Raw genomic sequence first — 23,904 nt, forward strand, 5'->3', positions numbered from 1 at the left:
ACGGATGAACTTGTTGACTTGTTTTTTTTTTGTTTGTTTGTTTTTTTGTCGCCTCTTGGCCAGGACTCCCTTGTAAAAGAGATTCCGTAATCTCAATGGGACTTCCTGGTTAAATAAAGGTTAATAAAATAAAAATAAAATAACTCTCCAAAAGCAAATTGTGTTGCAAATATGTTTGAATTTGTCAAAATAACTATGCAATGTGCTTGTTTCTGCATTTATAATTACCTCCGAAGATATTGATCAATGTCTGCATGAAATTGACTTTTAAAATGTTCTAGGTCGACAATTATAAAATGATCTGTTGATTTTGTTGACTATTTTGGTTTTACAAGACTTAATGAATATTTACAGTAAAACTAAGGCTTTGGTTCGTTCTTGTCGGTACGCACATGTTGGCAAACTAAATTAAGAAAAACAAAAGAAAACGCTTGTTGCATATTTTCTAGTCTGAGTCATATAATTCTTCTTGAGCCTAACCCTGATGCCACAGGGTGAGGAAAGGACACGCGCTACAGTTTGATAGTTCATTTGTGGGTTACAGATGAAACAATAAACTCTGCATGCTGAACTACAGGATGTGGAATCCAAAGACTTCTGCGGTATATCACTTTGTAGTTCTTGAGAAGTTGACACAAAGATCAAACAGCAAATGAAACATCAAACACTTCAGAGTTTCCAGATTTTCTGGCTTTACTGTTTCCAATGCCAAACAAAACAGAAAATAATTGAACACATCTAATATTGACTGAACATGTGTCAAAGTAATTGAGGATTGATGATCTAAAGAGGTAGGAGATGATCTCTTTAGGTTATTTTCCTGACCCCAACAGTGAAGGCCACCGGAGTGTAGACGCATCCTCCCAAAGACTTAAAGACCCACTTTGATGATAATAATGTTTTTGAAACATTTTTTCATGATGGGGTCATTTATGAAAAGTATTAAGATTAAAACTGTATTGCTGAATATTTCTTTAATCAAATTGCAATGGATGAAGAGTAGATCTAAACCAGCAATTTGAAAAAGCTTGGGTTTGTAATGCAGGAACTGCCATGGACCGGCCAAAGTCTCTCTGCTCCGCTCTAATTCTAAATCCTCCATTTGCAGACAAATAGATCCATTAATGTCTTTGTTTTCTGAGCTGGCATCTGCTTCAAAGCTGTATATCTGGATAACTCTGATACTGCTCGCTGCTTTTTAGCTCCCCTAATGTTAGCTTGGGGTTGTGAGGGTCTGTAATCTAGCGGCAGAGAGTGTAAACCAAAGAATGCTGGGGTTACTTCGGCACCAACAGTCCCGCCCACAAACCAGAGGCGAATTTCTAATGAGCTCCTGCTGCTCTGTAGAAAATATATTAGGAAAAACGACACATGATTTTTGATTTGGGGGGTGAAAACTGCATAATTATGATTGAAAGACCACTGGGATCATTTTTTATCCTAATGTGGAAATTCAGCTGCAACTCCTGGAGTTCTGAGAGTCTCTGAATGATCTCATGAACCTAGACATGAAGATGTGATTACTGATACTTAAGTGAAGCTTTTTACAAAAAGTCAACCTGATCTCTAACCATCCTCTATGGCTTGCATGCATTGCAAATGAGACACACAGATACTGCTCCATGAATCAATCGGGCTAAAAACATTTGGCGGTAGCTCGTCCCACACACATCTGGGGCATTAAGATGATGAATATACGTTTGGAGAGCCATCGAGTAGCACATCTGACGTGCATTAAAAGAAAGGCGTCCAAAGCTGCATTAACACCAGTAGTGCCACTTGCGATCAAGCGACCAGTTTCAATGAAAAGTTTATGTAAATGCAGATCATAGGAAATTCCATGTCTAAAGCGTAAATTTTGCGTCTAAAACGCAAATTTCCACATCTAGAACACTCACGGTCACACATCACTACGCAAGTTTTATGTCCAGCCGCAGCTAAGCTCTTTGTTTGAAACGGACATTCATTGATCGAAAGCTGGAAGTTCAACCGGTTGAACTTCTTGATGCTAAATTGCAACTGCTCTGAATTCTGACCAACCAGGGGCTTAGATTTGGCAGTAACGTGTGGGTAGCATAATTTTCCATAACACGGAAGTAACAACCGTCGTAAATATGATCACCAAAGAGACATTAACGTTTTTCTTTTTCTGCTCAGATGGAAATATGTGACACCAAATCTTTCATATATCAGTATTGAGCTGGGAAAGAAAAAGTCTGGAGCAAGATTTGCACCAATTTGACTTTGCACACCAAGCTCTACCAACTAGGTAGAGGCTAGTTACCTAGATGTAACTAGGTAGCAGAAGTGTGCTTGTAAACAGTAAAAAATCAAAAATGAATCCCTCCCTCCTGTGTGAACACCATGAAACTGCGTGTAGCGCGTTCTCTCAGTGTGTAGACACCTTGTTGCAAATTTGACAAGCAAATCGTGTTTGGTGTGAACACAGCTTAAGTGTTACAAGCTTCTTAACTGTAACTCCTCATCCAGTTATAAGTCTTTAAAGTCAATACTTTGGGCCAAATGATACATGAAGTTCTTTTTTGTGTGAGTTTTTCAGTTCACGTGTTTGTCACATCTATCAAACTTAAATGACTCAACTCCCTTCAAGCATTTCCGTCCATGTTTGTCGTGCTTGTTAGCTGGCCAGACAGGCTCGTGGCTCCTCAAACCATAATTGAGCTTGTGACAGGCCTTGATCATGAAGGAGATTTTTAATGGCTAATAACATGTCTGTCTTCAACAAAAAACAACATTGCAAGAGGATGTTGCAAGGCTTTAAGTAGAGACCTTTTTTCTTTCACAGCCTCGTGTTGTACAAGACCGTGCATGCATCTGTGAGTCACGAACAAGAATGTAATCTTGTAACTCGTCAAAGGAAAATGGAAGGTTTGCCACAGATTTAAGACATACACTCAACTATAGTGCAAAAACGATACGTGTTTACAGTTTTTGACAATTTGGAGCAAATTACCTCTGATCTGGCCAGGTCACAAGCCATTGAAACTGGCCGCCTTCTTTCTCCTTCTGTCTTCTTTATAATGGGAACAGGTGAATAACCCCTCCTTCTTTGGCCCATGCTCTCTGACCTTTGACATTGCACATCTGAGGCTCGGCGTGTAGCTTGAAAAGATGCTCGAGGCCTTGGGCTGGGTATCTCATTCAGGTACTTTGTATGTTTTGAGACACTCCTCTGCAGAACTTGCTCCACTTTTACTTTAGTCGAGCCCTCCTTGATTTTGCTGTGACACTGGAGCGAGGATGAAGAAGTAGAAAAGGAAACTGCAGGAGAGGAGAGGACAGGAGAGCGGGATGTTGGTGCCGGAGAGGGGTCTTCCCTTTGTTGCGTCAACAAGTCGAATTCTGCGTCGTCGGTAGACAAAATGGAACACGGTGTGTCACAGCTGGCCGTCTCCACTCCAGAGTCCGCGGACTCTAAGCATGGGTTTGTTTCCATGTTAGAGGAAGGTGTAGGAGAGTCATTTACATTGTCTTCAAGCGTCTCTGGCTCCAGAGGAGTCCTGTCTTCATGTACCCACACTTCCATGAGGTTCCCAAAACTCCTGTACAGATTCATCTTCAAAGCGTGCAGAGATCCCCTCACACCGCTGCCAGTGAACTCCGAAAGAAAGATAAAGAAGACACAATCACAACCGCCAGGTTCAGCAATAAACTAAAGGTGACAACGCCCTCCGTGATCCGCCCCTGTTCCTTTGGCACGCCTATATGCATGACGTTGAGATGCTGCATGCGAATACCTGCGACTTCCTGTCCCAAGATACTGGGGAAAAGGTGATTCAATTGCAACACTATTTAATGGCTATACCTGTTAGAGTTGATGCAAACAAACCTTTACATGGTCACTTCAATTAGGATTCATTTTCAGACAGTTTCTCAGTAAATAAGTCATTCTGGAAAGGAAGTAAAACAAAATGCAAAATATATTTAAAAAAAAAAAAAAAAAGGTAAATTTTTGACAAGCTCATTGTATTTCCCACAATCTGAGACGTACAACTCACACTTAACATGCAAAAACCTTTCTTCCTCGGCGGGTATGGCATGTAAAGGTATACACGTGAGGCTATATGGAGCAATAAGAAAATGAGCCTCGGTTTACCTTAGACTGTAGGAATGTGTCAAAGGGACACTCCCGCCAGCTGAGGTGATCTGCATTCTCCCGCTGAACAGAGCTCCGCCCACAGCATGCTCAGACTCATTCATACCTGTTGAAACACAAACAGCTAGAAATGGAAAGAGGCCGTTAATGTCTGGGAGGGCGAGCAGGTTTGACTCTGTGCAGCCAAGTTACATGTTTAAACCTAAGTTCCACACATGTTCAATGTGGTTCCTTATTCATAAGAAGTGGTTTCAGCAGGGTCATAAACAGGATATACTTCTACTTTATATCCTGATATCAAGGAATTAATAAGATTAAGAAAGTCTTTTTAGATACAAAAGATGATTGCATTCATCCATAGAGGTATTTTAATGTGAAAAATTGGTTATATTTCGACTTCTGATCAGATTTTCTCATGTGTTTTGCCGTAACATCCTGCCAGGATTGATGCGGATAGCTTGGCGCTTGCACAAAAAATACATGAGACGCCGAAAAAATTATTGCACTTAGCGGAGAACTGAGGCGCTTCACGTCTGGTGTGAACTATACCATAGGCTAACAAGGGCGCCGAATGGAGGAGGCCTCCATTCCGTGGCGCTTCCACGTGCGGTGTGAACCAGACGTTAGTTTCTAGTTAAGTGTTTATCTAATCACTGGAAATTATTAGAAATGATCTACCATTCTTGATGTTTTGGGTGACTAATTGTATTCAATTTTGGCGTGATTTTCTTGTACCTCATCATTTAACCTAAATCCGCTCATGAGAGTTGCCTTGAAAATGCACCAAGAAATCAACACACATGTTATTGATATTAAAAAAAATAGATGTTGCGTCTTTCTCAGGACTGTGACCCTACATGACACACTTCGGAGAAAGAAAGTTTCCAAACAGGGTTATAATGCAGTGCCGCTTCATCACTGTGGACAAAAACAAGGGAAAATTACATTTTAGTGAAAATGGTGGCTGTGGAATTGAGCCAAGTGTTTAGCAACACTTCTTAAGAACCTGAAAGGAAAAAATAACTATTGCAGGAAACTCATCCGCATAACTGAAAGGGAAACTTAAAGCAAGAGCTTTGTCCCAGCGTTGGATGCTTTTGTTATGTGCTCTTGCTCTCAGCTCTTCAGTTTATCTCTGATCTTCATTGGTTCAGGTTGACAGCACTTGTTTGCATACTGCTGGATTTTGCTTGGTATTTTAGCACAGGTAGAGGGCCTTTCAGCAAAGTCCACTCCCATTAAGCGTACACGTTCCGTTGACAAAGTGAAGGCCAACCAGTGCTGTAGTTCTTCCAACGACCACTAGAGGCTGGATTTAGACAGCAGATATCCAAAAAAAAAAAAAAACATATATCCAAATTACAGATGTTTGTTGCTTTATTTTCTATTTATGAGGCACACTACTTCCACGCAAACAACCTCCAGAGTATGTTCCCTTTATCCACCTTTCATCTAGAATACTTAAATGAGAGATTTGTTGGTCAGGAAATAAGGATTGGAGGTTAAAAAATATATATAAATAAATAAGGTCAAATAAAAAGGACAAGCAACATTTTTCCAGTATTTTTTTAGATAAATAGGAGCATCCAGAGGTCAAATGAGCAAAAAATAAAATAAATAAATAAAAATAAAAATGATGGTGAATGGTGTATTTACCGTCTCAGATAATACTTAGATGCCTTCATTTTATTTTATTTTTTTTAAGATTGTGCACTTTTATTAATTCTCACTGAAAATGAAGAAAGACTTCCAAACATGCAGCAGTGGGAGATTACCAAAATAAATACTTTAAAAACAGTAATATCAAAATAACAGATTAGACACACACAAAAAAACCCTTTAGTAATTGAGTACTCTATTCACTCTTAAAATGTTATTACTTCACCCCAATTCTTGGGAATTTCTTGTTGGGATATATTTTGGGTTTCATTTTAGAGCAATACTAATTTTTAAACTTAAATCATGATTTTATTTAATCATTTTCCTGAGATAAAGAAACCTGAAAAAAACTTAGTCTTTTTAGATCGTGGGAGTTAGTTAAACATAACCCAAGTTAGGCTGTTTTACCTAAGAAGTATTTTTATTATATTCATTAGGTCAGTTATTGGTTTGAATCTAACTGAAATGACATATATTTTTAAAAAATGTTTGGCAATATTAAACTCAGATCAGACAAAAAACAACACATTCTAACACATTTCAAGCAAAAACAACACATTTCATGTTAAAGCAGACTAAACTGAAAGGTGCATATAGACACACTAGAGGGCGTTGTTCTGCATTCTTAGAAAATTCCTTCCTTTTGCCACTTTTTGTTGTTTGTTCAACACAAGAACAACAAATTACCAAAAATAATGCCTCTAAAGATAATGTGATAAAGCATTTTTTTAAATGCATTTCTGTTGTACGCATCAGTTGGGTTTGATTCTGTGTAGCAACCAGAACCCGGCACAGGAGGGGGACCTGCTCTAGCAGCAGCGTGGACACAGGAGTCTCCAAACTTCTCCAGCTCTGCTCTCACTGGATCCATATCTCTTACTAGAGTGAGTAACCTCATTTACATGTTTAAATGTAGGCAGCCGAATAACTTGCAATGTACTTTTGAAGTGGGAAAAAATAGTTTAAAGCTTAAACATTGCTTGTTTGGTTTCAACTCAAAAATGTTATATTTTAGTCCAAAAAATGTTATATTTATCTGACTACATATTTTTTAAATTTCCCGAGTAATTTAAACATAATTTACTTTAGAGGCAAAATAAGATCTAACTAAATAATTGAAGATAAATAAAAATAATACAAACTTTTCACATGGATTTTCAAGAGCTTCAAAAACATTTTTTTTTACATTCCTTTCAGGTTCAGCATTAGGAAATCCGGAAGGGTCCCAGCAGAGGTGTTCAAAATGAGAAGCTGCAGACACACTGTTCAGACCGCCTCCACAGAACCTGCTTCTCTTCACCCCCCAGTAAACATCCCTGACAGTGACCTGAACAAGGCGATACCAGGATACACAGGCAAGTCTTACAGATCAGCAGAGTAACTTAACACCTGCAGGAGAAAGTGATTATGTTCAATCACAAAGCACAGGTGAATTTATTTTAAATTTCTGCATTTGTGTTGTTAAAAATTGAAAAAGTAATGTGCAGTCTGTTTGTGCGTCTTTTAAAAATAACAATAAGTTTTTGAATTTCATTTGCAACATGAGCCCAAAAGATCTGAGTCCCATCTTCTGAATTATTCAATAAAAATTCACCAGTTGGAGGGTGGAGTGTTACAACCAAGATAAGGTCAGGAGTGTCAGACTATATGATTTTTCTACATCCTTTTTTTAATTTCACATTTTTCTTCTTGTCATATGGATAAATTCCAATCATAGCTGAACACAGTGTGTGCAAAAAACAAAATTAGAAAAGTTTACAATATTTATTAAATTAAATATAACTGCAAGTCACACAAAGTCATGCAAAAATACATATTAATAAAAGTATATTAAAATATTTAAAATACCAAAGCTGTTTTTTTAAAGCATAGAAAAGAGACATATTTTTTAATAGTGACTTAAACATGAAGTGATGCAGCAGCTCTGATGTGAAGACTATTCAAGATGGGAGCTTTATTAACTCTTTCAGCTCTAGGTGATACCATAGACCATGAGACCATATAAAAATATGACTTTTTTAGAATTCGATCATTGAATCAGGGCTATGTCAATTGATTTGACTTATTTTATTGGTTTATTTCAATAATTAATTATGGAATAAAAAAAATATATAAATGATAAAAATATAAAAAATGAAAAAAAATTATGCAATACATTGATTGTTTTTTCTATTCATGTAATACAATGATACCGTCTTCTTGATAGTGTAATAAGTCATAATTAGTACATCTATTTTTTAGCAGTAGCAAATATAGTGCACACGGAAGATTTGTTTAATATAATGATTACTAAATAAAGTCAAATAGAGTTTGATTTGTTGCTTAAAATGTAGTGAGATGAAGCAAATGTATATAATATGTAATCTAATATCTCAGATTTAAATGTTGATGTGCTTTGAGTGATGAAAAATAAAAAATAAATAAATAAATGAATACCATTTGTTCAGATAAATAAGCTGTAATAGTTCCTCACACAGCTGATAAACATGACAAGTGGTGGTACATTCACTGCTTTAATCCAGAGTTGCAGAAATATGCTCCTAAAGCTTTAATAACATAGTACAAAGATCCACCTCTGGAATGAGTTTAAATCAATTTTGGATAAATTCAACGTCTTGATTTTGGATTATTTCTGTAAACTGAGGATTCATTTTTCTCATTAGGTTTCATCCCAAGAAGTAAGAATTATTTTGGCTGCAGTTTTTCGGAAAATTGTCGCAAGGCGTTGATGGAATTCTACCAGGAAAAGCACAAGAAGGACCTTCAGAAGTCGGCAGAGATGCCCGTCGTCGTCAACTACCTAAAGCAGCATGCAGACGTAACGTTTTCCTTTTTGTTCTTTTTGAATGTTAAAACATCTCAACACTTTTTCCCCCAAAGCACATTTACTTAAAAAAAAACACGAATATTTTATTAGCAGGCTGTAATGTGTACTGATACTGAAGAACAGCTTTTTGAGGTTCTTAGGTAACCTGTGAAACAGGAAATGGATGCCGATTTATAGTGTCATTTGAGCGGTAAAACATTTGTTTCCTTATCGAGAAAAAACAACTTCATAAAAAAACTTTCAATTAAAATTTTAAAGTGGAGATTAAAGGAAAAAAAGCCTATTTTCTCAGATTCAGTTTTCATTGTCATAAAAATATATGTTTTCAGTATATTAAAATACAATTCAAAATTAAAAAAAGAAAAAAACGGAGACAGGGGTCTGCAACCTTTAACACTAAAAGAGCGATTAGGTTAATTCTCTTACTGAGTAAAACCCAGCAAGATCTGCAAAGTCCCTCTTTATGACTTAGAAAATCACACCTATTTAGTGTATTTTGAGAGCATTAAGCCCTTCGTTTATGAATTAAGCTTTCAATATGAAAAATATTAGAATTATAAGTTTCATATATATATATATATATATATATATATATATAATGACGATATTTATTTAACTTTTCACTGCAGCACATACAAGTTTGCCTTTACCCTATGTAAAATTAAAATTTTCACAAAACATAAATTTAAATGCAGTTAGACTATAGACCAAAAAAAATAAAAAAAATAAAAAATTAAAATAAAAGACTATAGACAAAAGAAGAACTTTGGCTCTAAACAGCAGCTGGACACTGTTGTGCATCAGAGGACAAGCAAATGTGCTTTAAGTTAATTATAATAAGTAACCTCAACCGTTTTCCATCAGTTATGTGGTACGTTAAAAATCTCTCAAATGCATAAATGACAAATTAAAACAAAACTAACCCAAATTCCAAAGCCATTATTCACTTAAATTGTTTGCATGTTTCCTCAAAGCCAAAGAACCACAAAAGAGAATTTACAGGAATCTCATGTTGTTCTGAAGCCTCAGCTCCCTCAATATATAACACTTGAGGGTTTTAATTACCCATAACTATTAGTTGTCATATTAATTTAGACAAAATGAGCACACATATTATATAGTTGTGTGTATAATAATTCTATTAGTTTAACTTTTTAAGTAAATTACTGAAGTAAAAATATATTTTTTTAATATTGTACTGTACTTTACTGTACTTTAATCAACTTATAAAAAAAATATTAATGACTCTCTATATTATGACTCATTCAATATATATATATTTTTTGGTAATTTATTTATTGTCTTTTTTTTCACCCCAGGGATTAAAAGTGTCTTTAAAAGCGGTCTCCTACCAAGAATTCTCCAGTGAGTCGGCAAAGCCCTTCATTCCCGACGGGAATCCGTATCACCTGGATGACCACAACCCCAACAAGTATTTCATGACAGGTATGCAACAGAGCAAAGAAACCTGCAGGATCGAAACGTTCTCACTTAAATTTGAGAACTTTGTGTTATTCCTAAAGCTGTAGCAATTTGATATAATTTGTTTGGGGCGTGTGTGACATATCCTAGCATTGGATGTTGTATTGAAATGTATCTGCCTCAGGCTGAAGCCTAACTGGTTCTTTTAGTGTTAAAGGAGCAAATCAAACTAAGAGGGCTGAAACTTTCATTTTATTAATCTAAACTGAAGAAAACTAAAGTGTGAAGAATAATCAATTAGAGTCTTTGTTATAATAGCTTTAAAATGTTTAATTGTCTGTAACAGAACATGAAAAAAGGAAAGAGCTGAAGGCGACAAGAGCAATTATTGTATTATTGGTTGGAACTTTGTGCCACTTTAACCACCTGTCCTACATTTTCTTTATATATTTTGAGAGAGTTTAAACGTTTCAGATGCAGCTCAACCAGTTTCTAAAGTGTCATTGTAAACACAGAGAAGCACATGCCATACATGTACATGTGTGCTGCACCTTTTCCATCACATATTACCCCCTGGACACATTTATGTCAACATCTAAAGCACCCGCCTTAAAAGTTTGACCTTCTTTGGCATGCTGACACAAAGGAAACCAAAATGCTTTCAACTATTGGGATTTTTTTTGTTCTATCCTTAGATTATATTAAAAATCAGTTACTAAAGTTTTTTGTTTCTTTGTAGGATTCACTGGACACGTGCCAAAGGCTCGCTTCCTGATCGGCAAACCCTACTCGGCCATCACCAAACAGGCACTAATCCTGTTTCGAAAAGAACAAACCAAATGAGCTTCTGGAGAAACTCCGGACAGAACTTCGTCCGTGATGGATTCCCTCTCCTCCTGTCACTGAATTACAAACTCAAATCCTTTCTTGGCGTACTTTTTGCTCACTTTTTTGGATAAAAAGACCCATTAAAAGCAATAAAGATAAAGTAGAAATTTATGTTGTTTTTAAAAAAACAAAAAGACATAAAGAAAGTTTCTGTAGTTTTTATTGGCAGAGGTTGATTGTTGCTCTGCAGTAAAACAAGCATTCAGGGAGAAAGGTAACAAGACGGGACACTTTCACAAGCTTCAAACTGTCGCATCTATTCAGCACCCTTCATTTGAACCAAAAAAAAAGAAAGATCTACTCTTTCAAAAAGCCTGACTGATAAATACCCGAAGCTGCCACAAGATGGCTTTTATTTGAACACGACAGAGGAACAGAGAGGTATAAAACATTCTGATCTCCTAAATCATGCTGCAAATTCATGCTTATAATATGCTAAAAGGGAGAGGCTGGTTTGAATGAATTAATGGGAATTTCTTCATTTAATTTAAATCAATTAAATTAAGTGATATGATTATAAAAATCAAATTTATCACATATAATAAATGATCACCACTAAAAGGAAGGAGAATGAGGGCCTCAGATTTTTTTTTTCTAGAGAAATTCTAAAATCTAAAACTATTGCAGAACAAGAACCTTTTAATGAAAGTTGCTGAATTTAAAAATAATGAGTTTTCTTCTTTTCCCAAAATAAGTAAGTTTATGGAAACAGGGCATGTGGACCATGTACAACATCTAAAGCTCTTTTGTGAGCTTATATGGATGGAGGGTACTAAGTCTGCTACTACTCTGCTGTTATCTGCTGTGCTATTGTTAAAAACGTTTTTTTTTCTTAGGAAATAGTTTTTCATTAGACAAAGTGCTTCAGAAAACGTGCATACCAGTTTCTGAGAAGCAGATGATTGTCAGTTCTTGTGCTTAGCAACTCAGTTCAGTTTTTACAACTGTATTTGCATGCGCTTGTTTCTCCTCCCAGCTGTGGTTGTCAGTGCTCCATGCGGGTCGGAGCTCCCCCCTTTAGGTTCCTGATGGTCCGAGCCAACAGTCCCAGCTGTGCTGCATCCAGCTGCAGCCACTGCGACGGCCGTCTGTGAAAACTGGTAGATACGGTGTATTTTGTTGCATTAGATTGCATCTAGAGTTTAAACATGCATTTTTGTTTGCTGTCCGGTGTTCCTTACCTTCTGCTTTCTGCTCTACCAAAAGTATTTGCTGCTCCAAAGAGTTTTGACCAGCGTCTTCCTCCTTGAGCAGGATCCTCTTTCTTGTCTGAAGCTGATGCATTCTGGGCCTCTTTTTCTTCTATTTTCTCTTCCTTTGAACACTCTATATTGGTTTGAAACCAGAGATTTTCCCTTATATTCTGTGTCTTTACAACACCATCCTCAAGATCGGACTCTTTGGGCCAGTACTCTGGAATGGGATCCAACAGCAGACTCTTGCTGGTCCCTCTTAAACTCTGACAACTGACGTCAGGCTGACTTCTCTGCTGTGGGATTGTGGTCTGGTGACTTTTGCAGCTGCTGTCGAACGTTCTGTTGGTTTGTAGTTTTGGCCAGCTGGTGACCAGCAGTGCTGAGCAGGGCTGGGGTGGGGAACGAGTCTCTGAACAGAGCAGACGGTGCTGGAACAAGCGCGGCTCCACCAGTAAGTTCAGGTCAAAGGGCAGCACAGAGAGAGGCTGCAGCAGGAGCAGCAGCTCCTGAAACATGGGCTGACACCGCCCTAAGGTCATTGACAAGAACCCCCAAGAATGGTAATATGAAGCCAACAAATCTGTGGAGCCAAAATCACAGTTTCAAATATATGACACTGTGTAATGATAACTAAAGTGTTTTTTGCTGATCTTTCACAAATATCTCTCTTGATAAAACACATCACTCATTTACTGCTGATTTACTGTTTTTGCTATTTTCTTTCTAAAAATTAACTTTTACATCAAATATGCTTTTAAGCAGCTTTAAATTTTCTTTTATACATTTTCATTTAGTTCAAAATACTTGTTTCTAAACTGTTGCAGTTTGTTTTGCATATATTGGCAAATCAATGAACTATTTTTGATTAATATTTTAATGCCCTCCAGCTGTTTGAATTGAAACCTTTATAGTTTCTAATGAATAAGACAGATACATGCTTCAAAAGTGGAAAAAGAAAGTTTAAAATAATTATGGAATAAGTTTCCACCAGTCAAAACTGTCAAAGAGGCTCACTTAAAATCAATCAATTTTGTGAAGCCCTAAAGAATATTAGTAGTTAAAAGACGATTATGTTAATGTTTATTAATATGAGCAGCATAACAAAAAAAAAACATAAAGCTTTAAAAAACTGTTTTTTTCAGTAGAACTATTATCTGTTTATATATAACAGTAATATTAAAAAATACATTAGGCTTTTTAGTATTAATAATGCTCTAATTTTCACATTAGATTATTTATGTTTGAGTATCTTTTGTCAGGGGCAATGAGTGATACTAACTTTCACCTATTAAAAAAATGTAAAGGGAATAGAAATATAATAGAAGCATAAAATAAGCCATTTCTAGTTCATTGTCATTCACATTTATTAGTTCCCTATTTATTTTATTTAAATCAAATGTTACATTCTTCTCACATTTTACTGCTAAAATACATAAATTAAACTCAATACAAACTTTCTCCTGCATTTTGAAGCCTGTGCCTGTACACAAGTGTTACTCCATAGTATTTTACTATTTACCCACCTTTTTGACTCTGTAGGTGACTGAACCAGAACTCCAGAGCCCTCAAGCTGCAACACACAAAAACAATCAGTAAAATCTATGGCCCGTTGCACGTCTTAAACGTCATAAACAGGTTAAATTCCTACTTTAACAGGCCCATGATGAATGCCCTTAATCTCATGCAGTGGCTGGTGAGCTGGGAGCATTGCTTGATTTTTGAAACCAGGCTGTGGAGGACCCTGGTAGATGGACCTGCAGCAGATAACACAATCCTTCAACGTGAGACCATGCCACCAGCACAAGGTGCCGCTCGAACACTTACCAATCCGAGTCGAGGCCTCCACCACATTCCAGGAATGGTTCCGGCGCTGTCCAATAATAAAATCCAGTTTGTGGTCCCTCAGTCCATCGTTTAAAAGGTTCTGGATTGCGGGACACAAGTGTTCCAGGACCAAAGCGGAAATAGTGGGGCTGTAGGAGCTGTTACCCAGACACATCTGTGGTAGAAGAAGTGTGCCGTGAAGAATGCTGTTACAAAACGTTATTTTCTTTTAGTAAAAGTTTGTTGGTCAAACATGCCTTCTCATCAGGATCTCTGCTGCTGCTGAAATGGGCCATGATTAAATCCACTGCAGAGCTCACAGACAACAACAAACCTGAAGACAATAGGACAACAGCACGTGTTAGAGTGTTCTGACAGAAATCTTTGTTTATTTGAAAACCAGGTTAAAGATATTGCTGTGGAATTTCACAGATTGGACGCATTGGCTCCTTTTTTTACAGTCAGCGCGGTGCAGGAATGCAAATCTGACTGATAACTGAAGATAAAAGCATTGCTTCTTTCATTTGGGTGGGCAATCTCGCTAGCTTTCTGTTCTTTCATCTCCATCGCCAGCTCATCCAGAGCCGCTTTAGCAAATGTCACAGTAAATTCTTAATGCATGTTGATGGTGCCTGCAGTGGCACAGCGCAGACACAGCACCACACGCGCTTCCATCCAGTAAAAGATCCACACTTTGGAAGCTCATTTAACAACAAGAAACCCAAATGGTGGCAGTGAAGCTAAATGACACAGTTTATTAGCCCCACTGCATCGCTCTCGTCGCTGTCGCCTGGAGCATGCAGACTCATAGGTTACAGAGGATAGCGTTCCACCAATCCGGTGCAGGGAGAGTTAAAAATAGGTCATGTTTGATGGGAAGCCCCTTCAGGGTACTGCTGCAGCACTGAGCGCTTTCAGAGCCACTCTCTGTGGCTCAACACAGGCAAACCCATCTAAACAAGCTGGCATCTGATCAGCTTCTGCTACTACAAATGATTTGTGAGAATCAATCACGAGTTTAACCCTCACCTCTCCTCTGAAGATGGCTGATAGACATGGAGTCGTAGGTGGAATCAGACGAGAAGCAGAGCTCTGAGGGAGACCTCTCACTCAAAGATCCTCTCTGCTTGATCTGATCTGACCCTGCATTGAGTTCTTCAAACTGCTGGGGATGCAGGCTAGAAGAAGCCAAAGAGAGGAGAGAGCTCAAGGAAGTAAGAGAAGCCACAGAGGGGAAACTGGTGGGAAAAAAGTCTCTGTGGGAAAAGCTGGAGACAGCCGCAGGAGCAGCTGGATGCTGTGGGAAGTTTAGATGCTGGAGAGAGGTTGACGGTGGGGTTAGGAAAACCTGCACGTTTGGCTGATGGGGGTCAGCTGTTAGAGGTAACGTGGGCGGTGTGTGTGATGAGGATGAATAGTTGGTCGAGTTGGTTGGATCAGAACCGGTGCAGCTCTTCGTCGAGGTGATGTCGATCAGGTCTTGGTAGGTGGGGATCTTAACAAGGTTGGATGGACATGAAGCAGAGTTCATAGGAGTGTTAGTTTCCGTTTTACTTGTGTTATCTTGAACCTGCTTTCCTTGGGTTTTGAAGATGACCTGGTATGAATCCAGATTGCTTTTTGGAAGTTTGTTTGCTTGTTTGTTGGTGAAGCACTTTGGGCTGGGAGTGCAGGTGGAGCAGGTATCAGAGCTGGAAGGAGCCTCCAGAAAGACGGAGCAACGGTTCTCTGTTGGGGATAACTGATGATTGGGTAAACACCGACTTCTTTTCTCTGTAAACTTCTGAAAGTGCTGGGATTTTCCAGACTTGCCAGCCTTCTGGTTTATGTACTGCTCCAAAAGACAGCCCAGATGGACCTCTGATTGTGGTTTTCCTTCAGGAAGCAGAACGAAGGGCTGGATAGGCAGTGATGTTGGTCTCTGGGGCTTCTTGTAGTTCTCAGTGTTTTCTCCCACTGAACACTTCCCTACATATAAACAGAGAGACTATTAATAGCAGTAAAAACAACTTTGCTTTATTTTTTTAGGGGGGAAATCATATAACCCATTTACCTCTTTCAGTGTCATCAGCATTCATTTGGTGATGCTTTATAGATAGTGGGGTGGTTTCATCTGCAGGAACTTTGCATTTACCTCCATGCAGGTTACCCCGGCTGAGGCACTGTGAATAAGGCGTGTGGGAGTGGTTCTGGAGGCCATCCGAACTTGACCTCCTGCACACGCTTCTGTCAGTGGAGGTGCTGGCAACCTGATAATCACAGGCCTGTAGATGAGAACAGTCCAGCTTGAGCCTGAACCCTGCAGGGGAAAGCCTTTCTTCCTTCTTACGATCCTCTGATTCCTAGAAAGGGACATTAAAAACAAAGCAGGACTTCTTAGAGTCCAAAAAACAATGACTGTTTATTACATAATCAGAGAAAAATATATATATTTTGGCAGATATTTTGTAGAAGTGTTGGTAAAGAGATCCACACAAAAGTGTGGATAACAGAAGGATTTGATTTTTAAATTCAACAAAGAATCAATTGAATTAGTGTTTAATTAAACTAACATTTAACTGAAAAAAGCTCATAATGACTTCTCAGGCCATTATGGTATGGTATTGTAAAGTACAGTATCGTGTGATATTATATCAAATTATATTATATCATGCCTGACTTGGGCTTTGTGACTACATGTTCAGAGAGTTATCACAAGTATTAGTCCAGGTCTTAAGGGGTTTAAACAATCGTTTTTAACACACAAAAAACTAGATTAATGGTGGCTTGAGAATGCCCAGTACAAGTGCATCTCTATATTGGTACAGTCTGTTATCACAGATCACTTTAGAGATCATTCCTCTTAAGAATGTGTTGTAACACTTGTTTATCTGGAGGTGATGTTGCCAAAATGAACAGTAACCATAAAATAAAAAAATCCTCAGTCACACAAATGTCTCCAGTTGTCAAGGTATGGAAGATTAAAGTTACTTAAGCATGTATGCATCTGTCATTTATTCTACTCATAAGTGCTAATGAAAGCTATGAACAATTGGAGGCTTATTTATATTCAGATGTTTGAGTTTTAATTTTAACAAAAAAAATAGTATGATTTGTGCAGCCACTTTTTATATGATACTAGCAGTAAAGTGGCACAGAGTTTAGGTTTAGTACTAATCCCAACTGAAAACTAAGTAGAACATGTCTCGTAACAACAAAAAGTTGGACATAATTTAACTAAAAAAAAAATTAAAAATTCATATTTCCAGCCTACCTTCATGTCTTCAATATTGTGATCCCTGAAATTCTCTGGAGGGGTTGGGAAGGGGCTGATATGACCCTGGCCCTCAGCACAGCTGGTAAGGCTAGACCAGGCTGGGCTGGGAGACTGAGACGAGAGGTCACACGTTACAAGCTTGTAGTACTTTTGGTTAGTTTCCACTGCTATCGTGGCTTGACTTTGAAGACAGGCAGTCAGGTCCGACACCTCCAGAGAGGAGAGGCCCGGGGGTTCCGGCTCCTGCGGGTAAATGTTGCAGTTTGAGTCGACACCTTGAGGAGACCATCTGCACTTGTGAACCTCGTCTGTGGGAGGAGAGCAAACCCTCTTGTGTTTGTGCTGTGCCTGCTCAGTTGGACTGTGGGAAACAGCCTGTAGACTCAGAAGCACAGATTCGTCAGATGTTTGAACTGCAGGGCTGCTGAGATCGTGAGGTGTTGCAGGGTTATTGCTCCTGTTATACATTGCACAAAAGTTTACTAAGATGCCATCAGAGCTGGTGCAGGAGGAGTCTGTATGACAGTTAGACAGCCGCTCTGGAGAACATTTGTCTTGGATGCCACTGCATATGTTATCCTGAGACGTCAGGGAGATGTCGGATCTTCTCATGTGGAAGCACTGACATTCAGCCAATGCTGGGTCCATCTGTTTAGGGTGGTTAGAAAGCCAATGCTGGTCCCCTCCAGTACCCAGCATCGTCCCTTCATTATTCCAATCACCTTCCAGATCCCCATGAGACAATGTGTAATTCATTGCACCGTTACTGAGAAGCCAATTAGAGTTGCCATGCAGGGCAAAAGATGAGTCTTCATAGTATCTGTGGAGATTATCTCCATCCTCATCGTCCTCTTCATGTTCCGTACTAGGAAGGAAAGAGTTGTGTGAGCGCAGGTGACCCCCAGCGTCAGAGCTTCCCTTCTTCAGATGGGAACTGGCTTCTTCTGGCGAGGATGTAGAGTCGCACCTTCCACTACTGTCACTGGTCCCCTCCTCCTCGGCACGGTCCTCAGTGAGACTTCCATAGCTGCTGGAAAAGTTCCTCTTCCCCCCTCTGAAAGCATGCTCTCTGTTGATGGTGTCCTGCTCGGGCAGAGATGCAGCTCGGGTCAGGCCGGCTGAGCACACGCGGCCGGGTCTTCTGGCTGAGCTGCGGACAGCTGGGATGGGAAGCTGCCAAGGGGGAAGCTGCCCCACGGGGAAGTGGCACACTATCATTGTGTGCCCCGGGAGACTGGATGCTCCAATCATGCTGCTGCAGGAGGCTGGATCATGGAGGTTTTCCACACATTCCTACAACTGGTGAAAACGTAAACAATCAGATACAGGGGGAAAATAAGAAAGCTAAATAAGAATTTAAAAAGTTTGTATACATTTTTCAAATTCTTAAGTAAGTGTATTGTTAGCATTTGCATACAGTTCTAAGTTTGACTTCCTTGAATTTTATTTTATGTGGTCTCTAGCCTCAGGCTTACATTAAAAATGCAAAAAAGCATTTTCAATCTGCTGATCTCTAATTCTTCTTAGATGTTTATCTCTTCATTTTTTTTTTTTTTTTTAGAAAAAGCTTCCAAACATTAGAGGGTGAATGAAAAAAACAAGTCTATGCACAAGTGGACCTCAGAGCCAGTCTCTACTGTCTGCATCTGGATCTCAGCACAACCAAGACTCCATAATTTAGTCGACAAACCCCTCCCCTCTCTCCTCGAGCCAACCGAGATCTCTCACAGCTACCTAGTCGTTCTGTAACTAGGGCAGCTGCACTGCAGAGAATGCACCACTGACACTGCGAAAAGTAAATACACTTCATCATCAGCCTAAGAACTCCCCTTCAAACATCCAAAATCCACCAGAAATGTTAGGTGGATTAAAAACATCTATCATCCTCCGAGTGCTTTTAGGCCTTCATGATGTTCAAACACTTTGATCTCAAGCAGGATCATTAATTATGTATTATCGAAGTGTTCACACATTTTTAAGACAGCAGAATAAAATTATGCTACTTAGCACTTTGGCTGCACAGCTACAAGGTTCCTGGTTAAAATCCCAGCCGTGTCCCCTTTCACATTCCTCCTGTTCCTGCTATTACCTCAGAGGAACTCCAGACATCTTCCACTATCTCCAAAAAATGTTTTAAGATAAACTGGGAGTCAATCTGAATGTGCAGATATTTCCCTTTTTTTGTAGTATCCTCTCTGTCACTGATGGGTCTCAGTCCAGGCAGAAACATTACATTGGCCAGGTCATGTTTGTAAAAAAAAAAGCTGGATAAATAAAGGAATACTACTAAAAGAAATTGTAGAAAAAAAAGTATGAAAACCATTCAGCTGTTAAAATCTACAGCAACAATGAAAACACTTTAAGGAAAGATAAAATGACAAGATTTTTCTTTTACTTTGCATAAACCTGTGAAAATGAGGCGTAAAAGGACAAATTCTGTAGATTCCTCATGACTTGCAGGCAGATACATTCTCATAGTTCTGCTATTATAGATCCATTATTATGTGGATTTACTGTGCCATGTGTCACAGACTGAAACATTCCTGCAAGGAAATACACGTAAAAGGTATACTTATTTGAATATTGTCTCCTATGTTTTTCTGTCTGTCTGTCATGCGTTTGAAAATGTACCAGAAAAAACAACTAATCGGGTAAATCAGCCTTCTCCAGATTGTTCCTGCAAAGCAGATGTGGCTCTTGTTTTTCTGGGAGGCCATTATCGTCATGCTGGAGCACAGAGACGTGGTTGGGATTAATTTGATTTCTTCAAATGTCAGTTCCTGTCAGACTTCAAAACCATCAAACGAGAGCACAGTCATCGACTGAGGCCACTGCAGTCTTAATGCTGATTGTTAGGATATAACTAGGTTAAAAAAAAGCAATAACAGTCAATGTAATAAATCTAGTTATGAAACCTATATTTGAATTTTTTTAAGCTTGTTGCCTTTTTCTTTAAAAGGAAAAAAAAACAAATTTTCTGTTGATATATAGCGTAAGTATTTCTAGAAATCAAATAAATTCTGCATTTCACAGATAACGCTCCCCTTTGGAGGGAAACAAGCCATTTGATCTTCACACTTCTATGAATCAACCTTTTTGCATGAAGCCTATGCAATTTTCCCAAGATAAATACATATTTAAAGTCGCTGACAGTTGTCAGTTTAGCAAAAAAATAAATAAACCTTCTATATTTTAGAGAATCTCCTAAGAGAACCACATTCACAACAGTCATTCAGAAATCCTTCATTCCTCTTTGAGATAAAATCATGCAAAGCTTTATTTTGCAACAACACATGCATCACACTTTAAATGTAAATAAAAAAAAAAATCATTGAGGATTTTCTCTCTTACCGGATCTGTGTTGTCTCCCCCCACACACACAGAAGTGCGAGTGCATTTCACAGCATCCTTCCCCACGCCGCTTCAGCACCGCTCAGGCTGCAGGAGCTGTTACGGCACCACGGCTTCAGCCAATGAGAGCACAGAGAGCGCTCTGCAACTCATCCAAGACACCAGTTAGAGAGCGACAGAAGCCTGAAAATAGGTCTCCATTAATTTGCTGAAAATGTTAAAATAATGAACCGGTTTGTGGGTTTTGTGAGCCTGCAAATACACATTTGTGTACATGTAATTTTCAGCAAATGAAAATGGATTTATGGAGCTATTTAATGGCAAGACAGTCATCTATACTTGCACTATTTTTATATGTATTGTCAATATATGATTTTATTATAGCCTTTTTTGCAAAGACAATCAAGTTCTATTTATTAAAGTCAAACTTTTTCAAAAGTGGTATTGCAGTCATAATAATATCTACTAAATTGCAAATTTGATTTTTTTATTAATTTACTTTTGTGAGTGTTTCTACTTTAGATCTGATATGTTGATCAAGTAGTTATTACAAATGTCAGAAGGTCGTTGCTATTAACTTGAAATGTGATTATTTGGAAGGCCAGGGAAACGCATTCCAGCTGGAAACTTACGTTTATTTTTATTCGTTTTATTAGAAAGTGTTTTTGTTTGGACTGTTTCATGCAAAGAAGCCTTAAACTGTTTTTTTTTTTTAAAAACAAATAAAAAAAGTCAAAAAGACAACTGCTAAGAAACCATGTTGAATGCTGCATTTGCAATAAATTGATGTAGGATTAATACGATTGCTGCATAATATTTCTGCTCCATATTTTCCTCCAACACCAACCAGTGACTAGCAGCAATGCAAATTTGTCCTCTGCAGAGGGCATTTCTAAACCTAAATATCCCAAACACTGCTTACTACTGAATTAAGTCCATTTGGTTACTACAGGGGACATTTGTGGCTTTTCAATGAAACCAGATGTGAAGGGGATTAGTTTTAGAAGCATTTAAATTTCTAATTTGAGCACATTTTTATTTTCTTGTATTCAGAAGGTTAAATTTATGTTAAAGATTGACTCACTAATCTAGCTAAGGTCGCCCTCTAGGGGTCAACACCACATCACTCTTCCTGTGCATTCATCACACACCTCGGGTCACTGGATGCTATTGAAAAAGTGAAAAGAAATGTTACATGTCTTTCATGGTGGCTGTGGTACAGAGGTATAGTGGTCGACCTCTGACAGGACAAGACATTGAATCCCACATTGGTCCTGGTGGCTACATGCTGGTGGCTACTGAGCTGCCATCAGTGTGTGAATGTGCATGAGTGACTGGGATTGTGACTGTGAAGAACTGTGGGCCTTTTAAGAAAGTATTAGGCATACGCTATTTACCATTTGTAATCACATAAAGAAACGCTTTTCAGTTCCATTCAAATGTTGAAGAAATTTAATTTAAAAAAGTATACCTGAAAGACACTAAAAAATGAAGTTCATCTCTCAGCTGGCAGTTTATGATATAGGATGTCCTACTGTGCATCGACTGAGCAGATAAAGGAAAAAGATCCATATCTTTGCCTTAATGTTGGCCTAATTAACCTACTTTTGCTAAAATTCTGATGTAAAAATACTAACTTGGGACAGGTTTTGTCAAAAAAAAAATATTTGTAACTTGCTAATATTTGTTTGCTGACTTCATATACGAAAAGATTTAAAAAGTTGATCTAAACAAACCCAGAAATGATTAAAATGTTTCCACTATGTTCATGTAAAAAATAAAAAAGAAATATTGAGAAACACTAAAATAAAAAAGGACATATTTCACATTAAAAGACAAAGAAAATATGGGCAATATTTTAAAAAACTGTTTTGTATATTTCAATATTCACATTTGTTTACAATATATACAAATAAATACACGGTAACAAGATGAACCAATAAAAATCAAAGCACCTCAAAAACGTGGCGTGAGTATTTATATTTTCTTATGAAAAATACAAACAGGTGACAAGTGGAACAGATGTAAAGCGCCTTAATGGAGGTAGAAAAGCGCCATATTAACTATATTTACCATGACAACTTTTCTGAGCAACAACAACAAAAAAAAGGTCACTCAGGATCTTTTAACCAATCATGTGAAGCTCTGGTCCATAATGCAGATGTTTGTTTGAGAGTCCTTCCATCTGCTATCACAGTGTCAGAAGGAGCAGATATTTTTCCTGTGGAGATAAGAGGCATCTTTAGTGTAGAGTCAGGACTGACTTTGACCAACACTGTGCAAAAATTCACGTGTACACGCCTTAACACATCATAAAAACAGCCCTATAAGCCACAACTGCACAAACAAAAATGAAATATTTATCTCGTCACTGAATCTTTTGTGTGGTTTTATAAAAATGGGTAAAAAGATGAAAGAGTATGTTTGAAATGGGGTTTTTAAGTACCTGCAGTACTTGGTGCCACACTCTGAAGGATCTCTGCAGCTGGCTCCAACAGGCTTCAGACTGTTCCAGCGCCACAGCAGCGATCGCTTCGTCCTCAGGATCAAACCGCTCCACTCGTCAGGAAGAGGTAATGCGTTGACCTTAAAAGACAAACATTGGATTTGAGAATTCCAAGAGTTTTAATCGTCCTGTAGACCAATCATATAAGGACAAAAAAAATCAATGATTATCCTAAAACAAATAAAACAAATAAAAGTCTAAAGATGATTAACTTACCTGAGTGATGCATATGAGAGACATAAAAATAGAGAAGATGATGATTCTCTCTTGCAGGGCGGTCATTCTGTGAGCAGACGTGCGATCCAGCTCTGATGATGCAAGGATGGTGTGCCGGCGCCCGTCACGAGTAATAAAGGCTGCTATTGGGTTGGGAGGAGTTAACCTCTGCTTTCACTGTTTTTGTTACTTCAAGTTTGGCAGCTCGGTCTGTCCTGTCAAAGTCAGTGAGGCAAATCTCCATACAGAACTTCTTATCATTCCTGACAATGAATTCAGAGTTTACAACGAAGGACTCAAAGTACACTTCTACAAGGTAATTGAGGGCAGTGCCACGTCAGATGTGCCGGAATCTTAAAAGGATATTCTAAATTTTTTATTTTTTAGATCAAACTAAGTTCATAAAATATAATATAAAACAAATAGTTGATTTAAATTAAAACAATATTTAAACACAAATAAAGTTTCTGATTTTGTCGTTTTACTTGAACATCTAAAAAAAAAAATCTAGGTCTTAATTTAAAAAGAAAGTTACGTTTCCCAATGACTAAACATTTAGGTCCTTTGACTTAGATCATGACTTGAAAAAAAACTCAATTTCTCTAAAACTAACTGTAATATAAAAAAGAAAAAGCTAAATTA

General features: G+C 38.1%; 4 protein-coding genes across 5 annotated transcripts in view; 1 reads left to right on the top strand and 3 right to left on the bottom strand.

The window, feature by feature from the left end:
* si:dkey-106l3.7 overlaps positions 1–4,214 on the bottom strand; it is a 7,603-nt gene extending 3,389 nt beyond the window's left edge. The window contains exon 1 of the mRNA XM_036214480.1: positions 2,975–4,214. Within this exon, the coding sequence (XP_036070373.1) occupies positions 2,975–3,577 (603 nt within the window). The 5' untranslated portion in view covers positions 3,578–4,214. The remainder of the gene's footprint in view (positions 1–2,974) is intronic.
* A 2,135-nt stretch (positions 4,215–6,349) lies between these two features.
* On the top strand, positions 6,350–11,020 carry fam166b (family with sequence similarity 166 member B). Its single transcript, XM_024299736.2, has 5 exons — positions 6,350–6,660; positions 6,974–7,131; positions 8,440–8,594; positions 9,923–10,049; positions 10,765–11,020. Exons 2-5 carry the CDS (start codon positions 7,020–7,022, stop codon positions 10,866–10,868), a joined length of 498 nt encoding a protein of 165 aa, XP_024155504.1. The 5' UTR covers positions 6,350–6,660; positions 6,974–7,019; the 3' UTR covers positions 10,869–11,020.
* Positions 11,021–11,055: 35 nt separating this feature from the next.
* On the bottom strand, positions 11,056–21,102 carry LOC112163369 (iporin). Of its 2 annotated transcripts, XM_024299734.2 has the most exons (10): positions 20,541–21,102; positions 17,187–18,488; positions 15,987–16,275; positions 14,963–15,901; positions 14,191–14,267; positions 13,934–14,108; positions 13,758–13,863; positions 13,633–13,679; positions 12,095–12,689; positions 11,056–12,010 (listed from the first exon to the last, which is right to left on the bottom strand). In XM_024299734.2, exons 2-10 carry the CDS (start codon positions 18,438–18,440, stop codon positions 11,899–11,901), a joined length of 3,594 nt encoding a protein of 1,197 aa, XP_024155502.1. In that variant the 5' UTR covers positions 18,441–18,488; positions 20,541–21,102; the 3' UTR covers positions 11,056–11,898. The 2 variants fall into 2 exon arrangements, with proteins under 2 accessions (XP_024155502.1, XP_036070372.1); XM_036214479.1 differs by lacking the exon at positions 20,541–21,102 and having other exon boundaries at positions 17,187–20,040.
* Positions 21,103–22,396: 1,294 nt separating this feature from the next.
* On the bottom strand, positions 22,397–23,405 carry LOC112163350 (liver-expressed antimicrobial peptide 2). The gene is made up of 3 exons (XM_024299703.2): positions 23,263–23,405; positions 22,987–23,126; positions 22,397–22,761 (listed from the first exon to the last, which is right to left on the bottom strand). Exons 1-3 carry the CDS (start codon positions 23,326–23,328, stop codon positions 22,740–22,742), a joined length of 228 nt encoding a protein of 75 aa, XP_024155471.1. The 5' UTR covers positions 23,329–23,405; the 3' UTR covers positions 22,397–22,739.
* Between the last annotated feature and the right edge of the window lie 499 nt (positions 23,406–23,904).

The sequence above is a fragment of the Oryzias melastigma genome, linkage group LG12 (assembly GCF_002922805.2).
Source record: "Oryzias melastigma strain HK-1 linkage group LG12, ASM292280v2, whole genome shotgun sequence".
Classification (NCBI taxonomy): domain Eukaryota; kingdom Metazoa; phylum Chordata; class Actinopteri; order Beloniformes; family Adrianichthyidae; genus Oryzias; species Oryzias melastigma.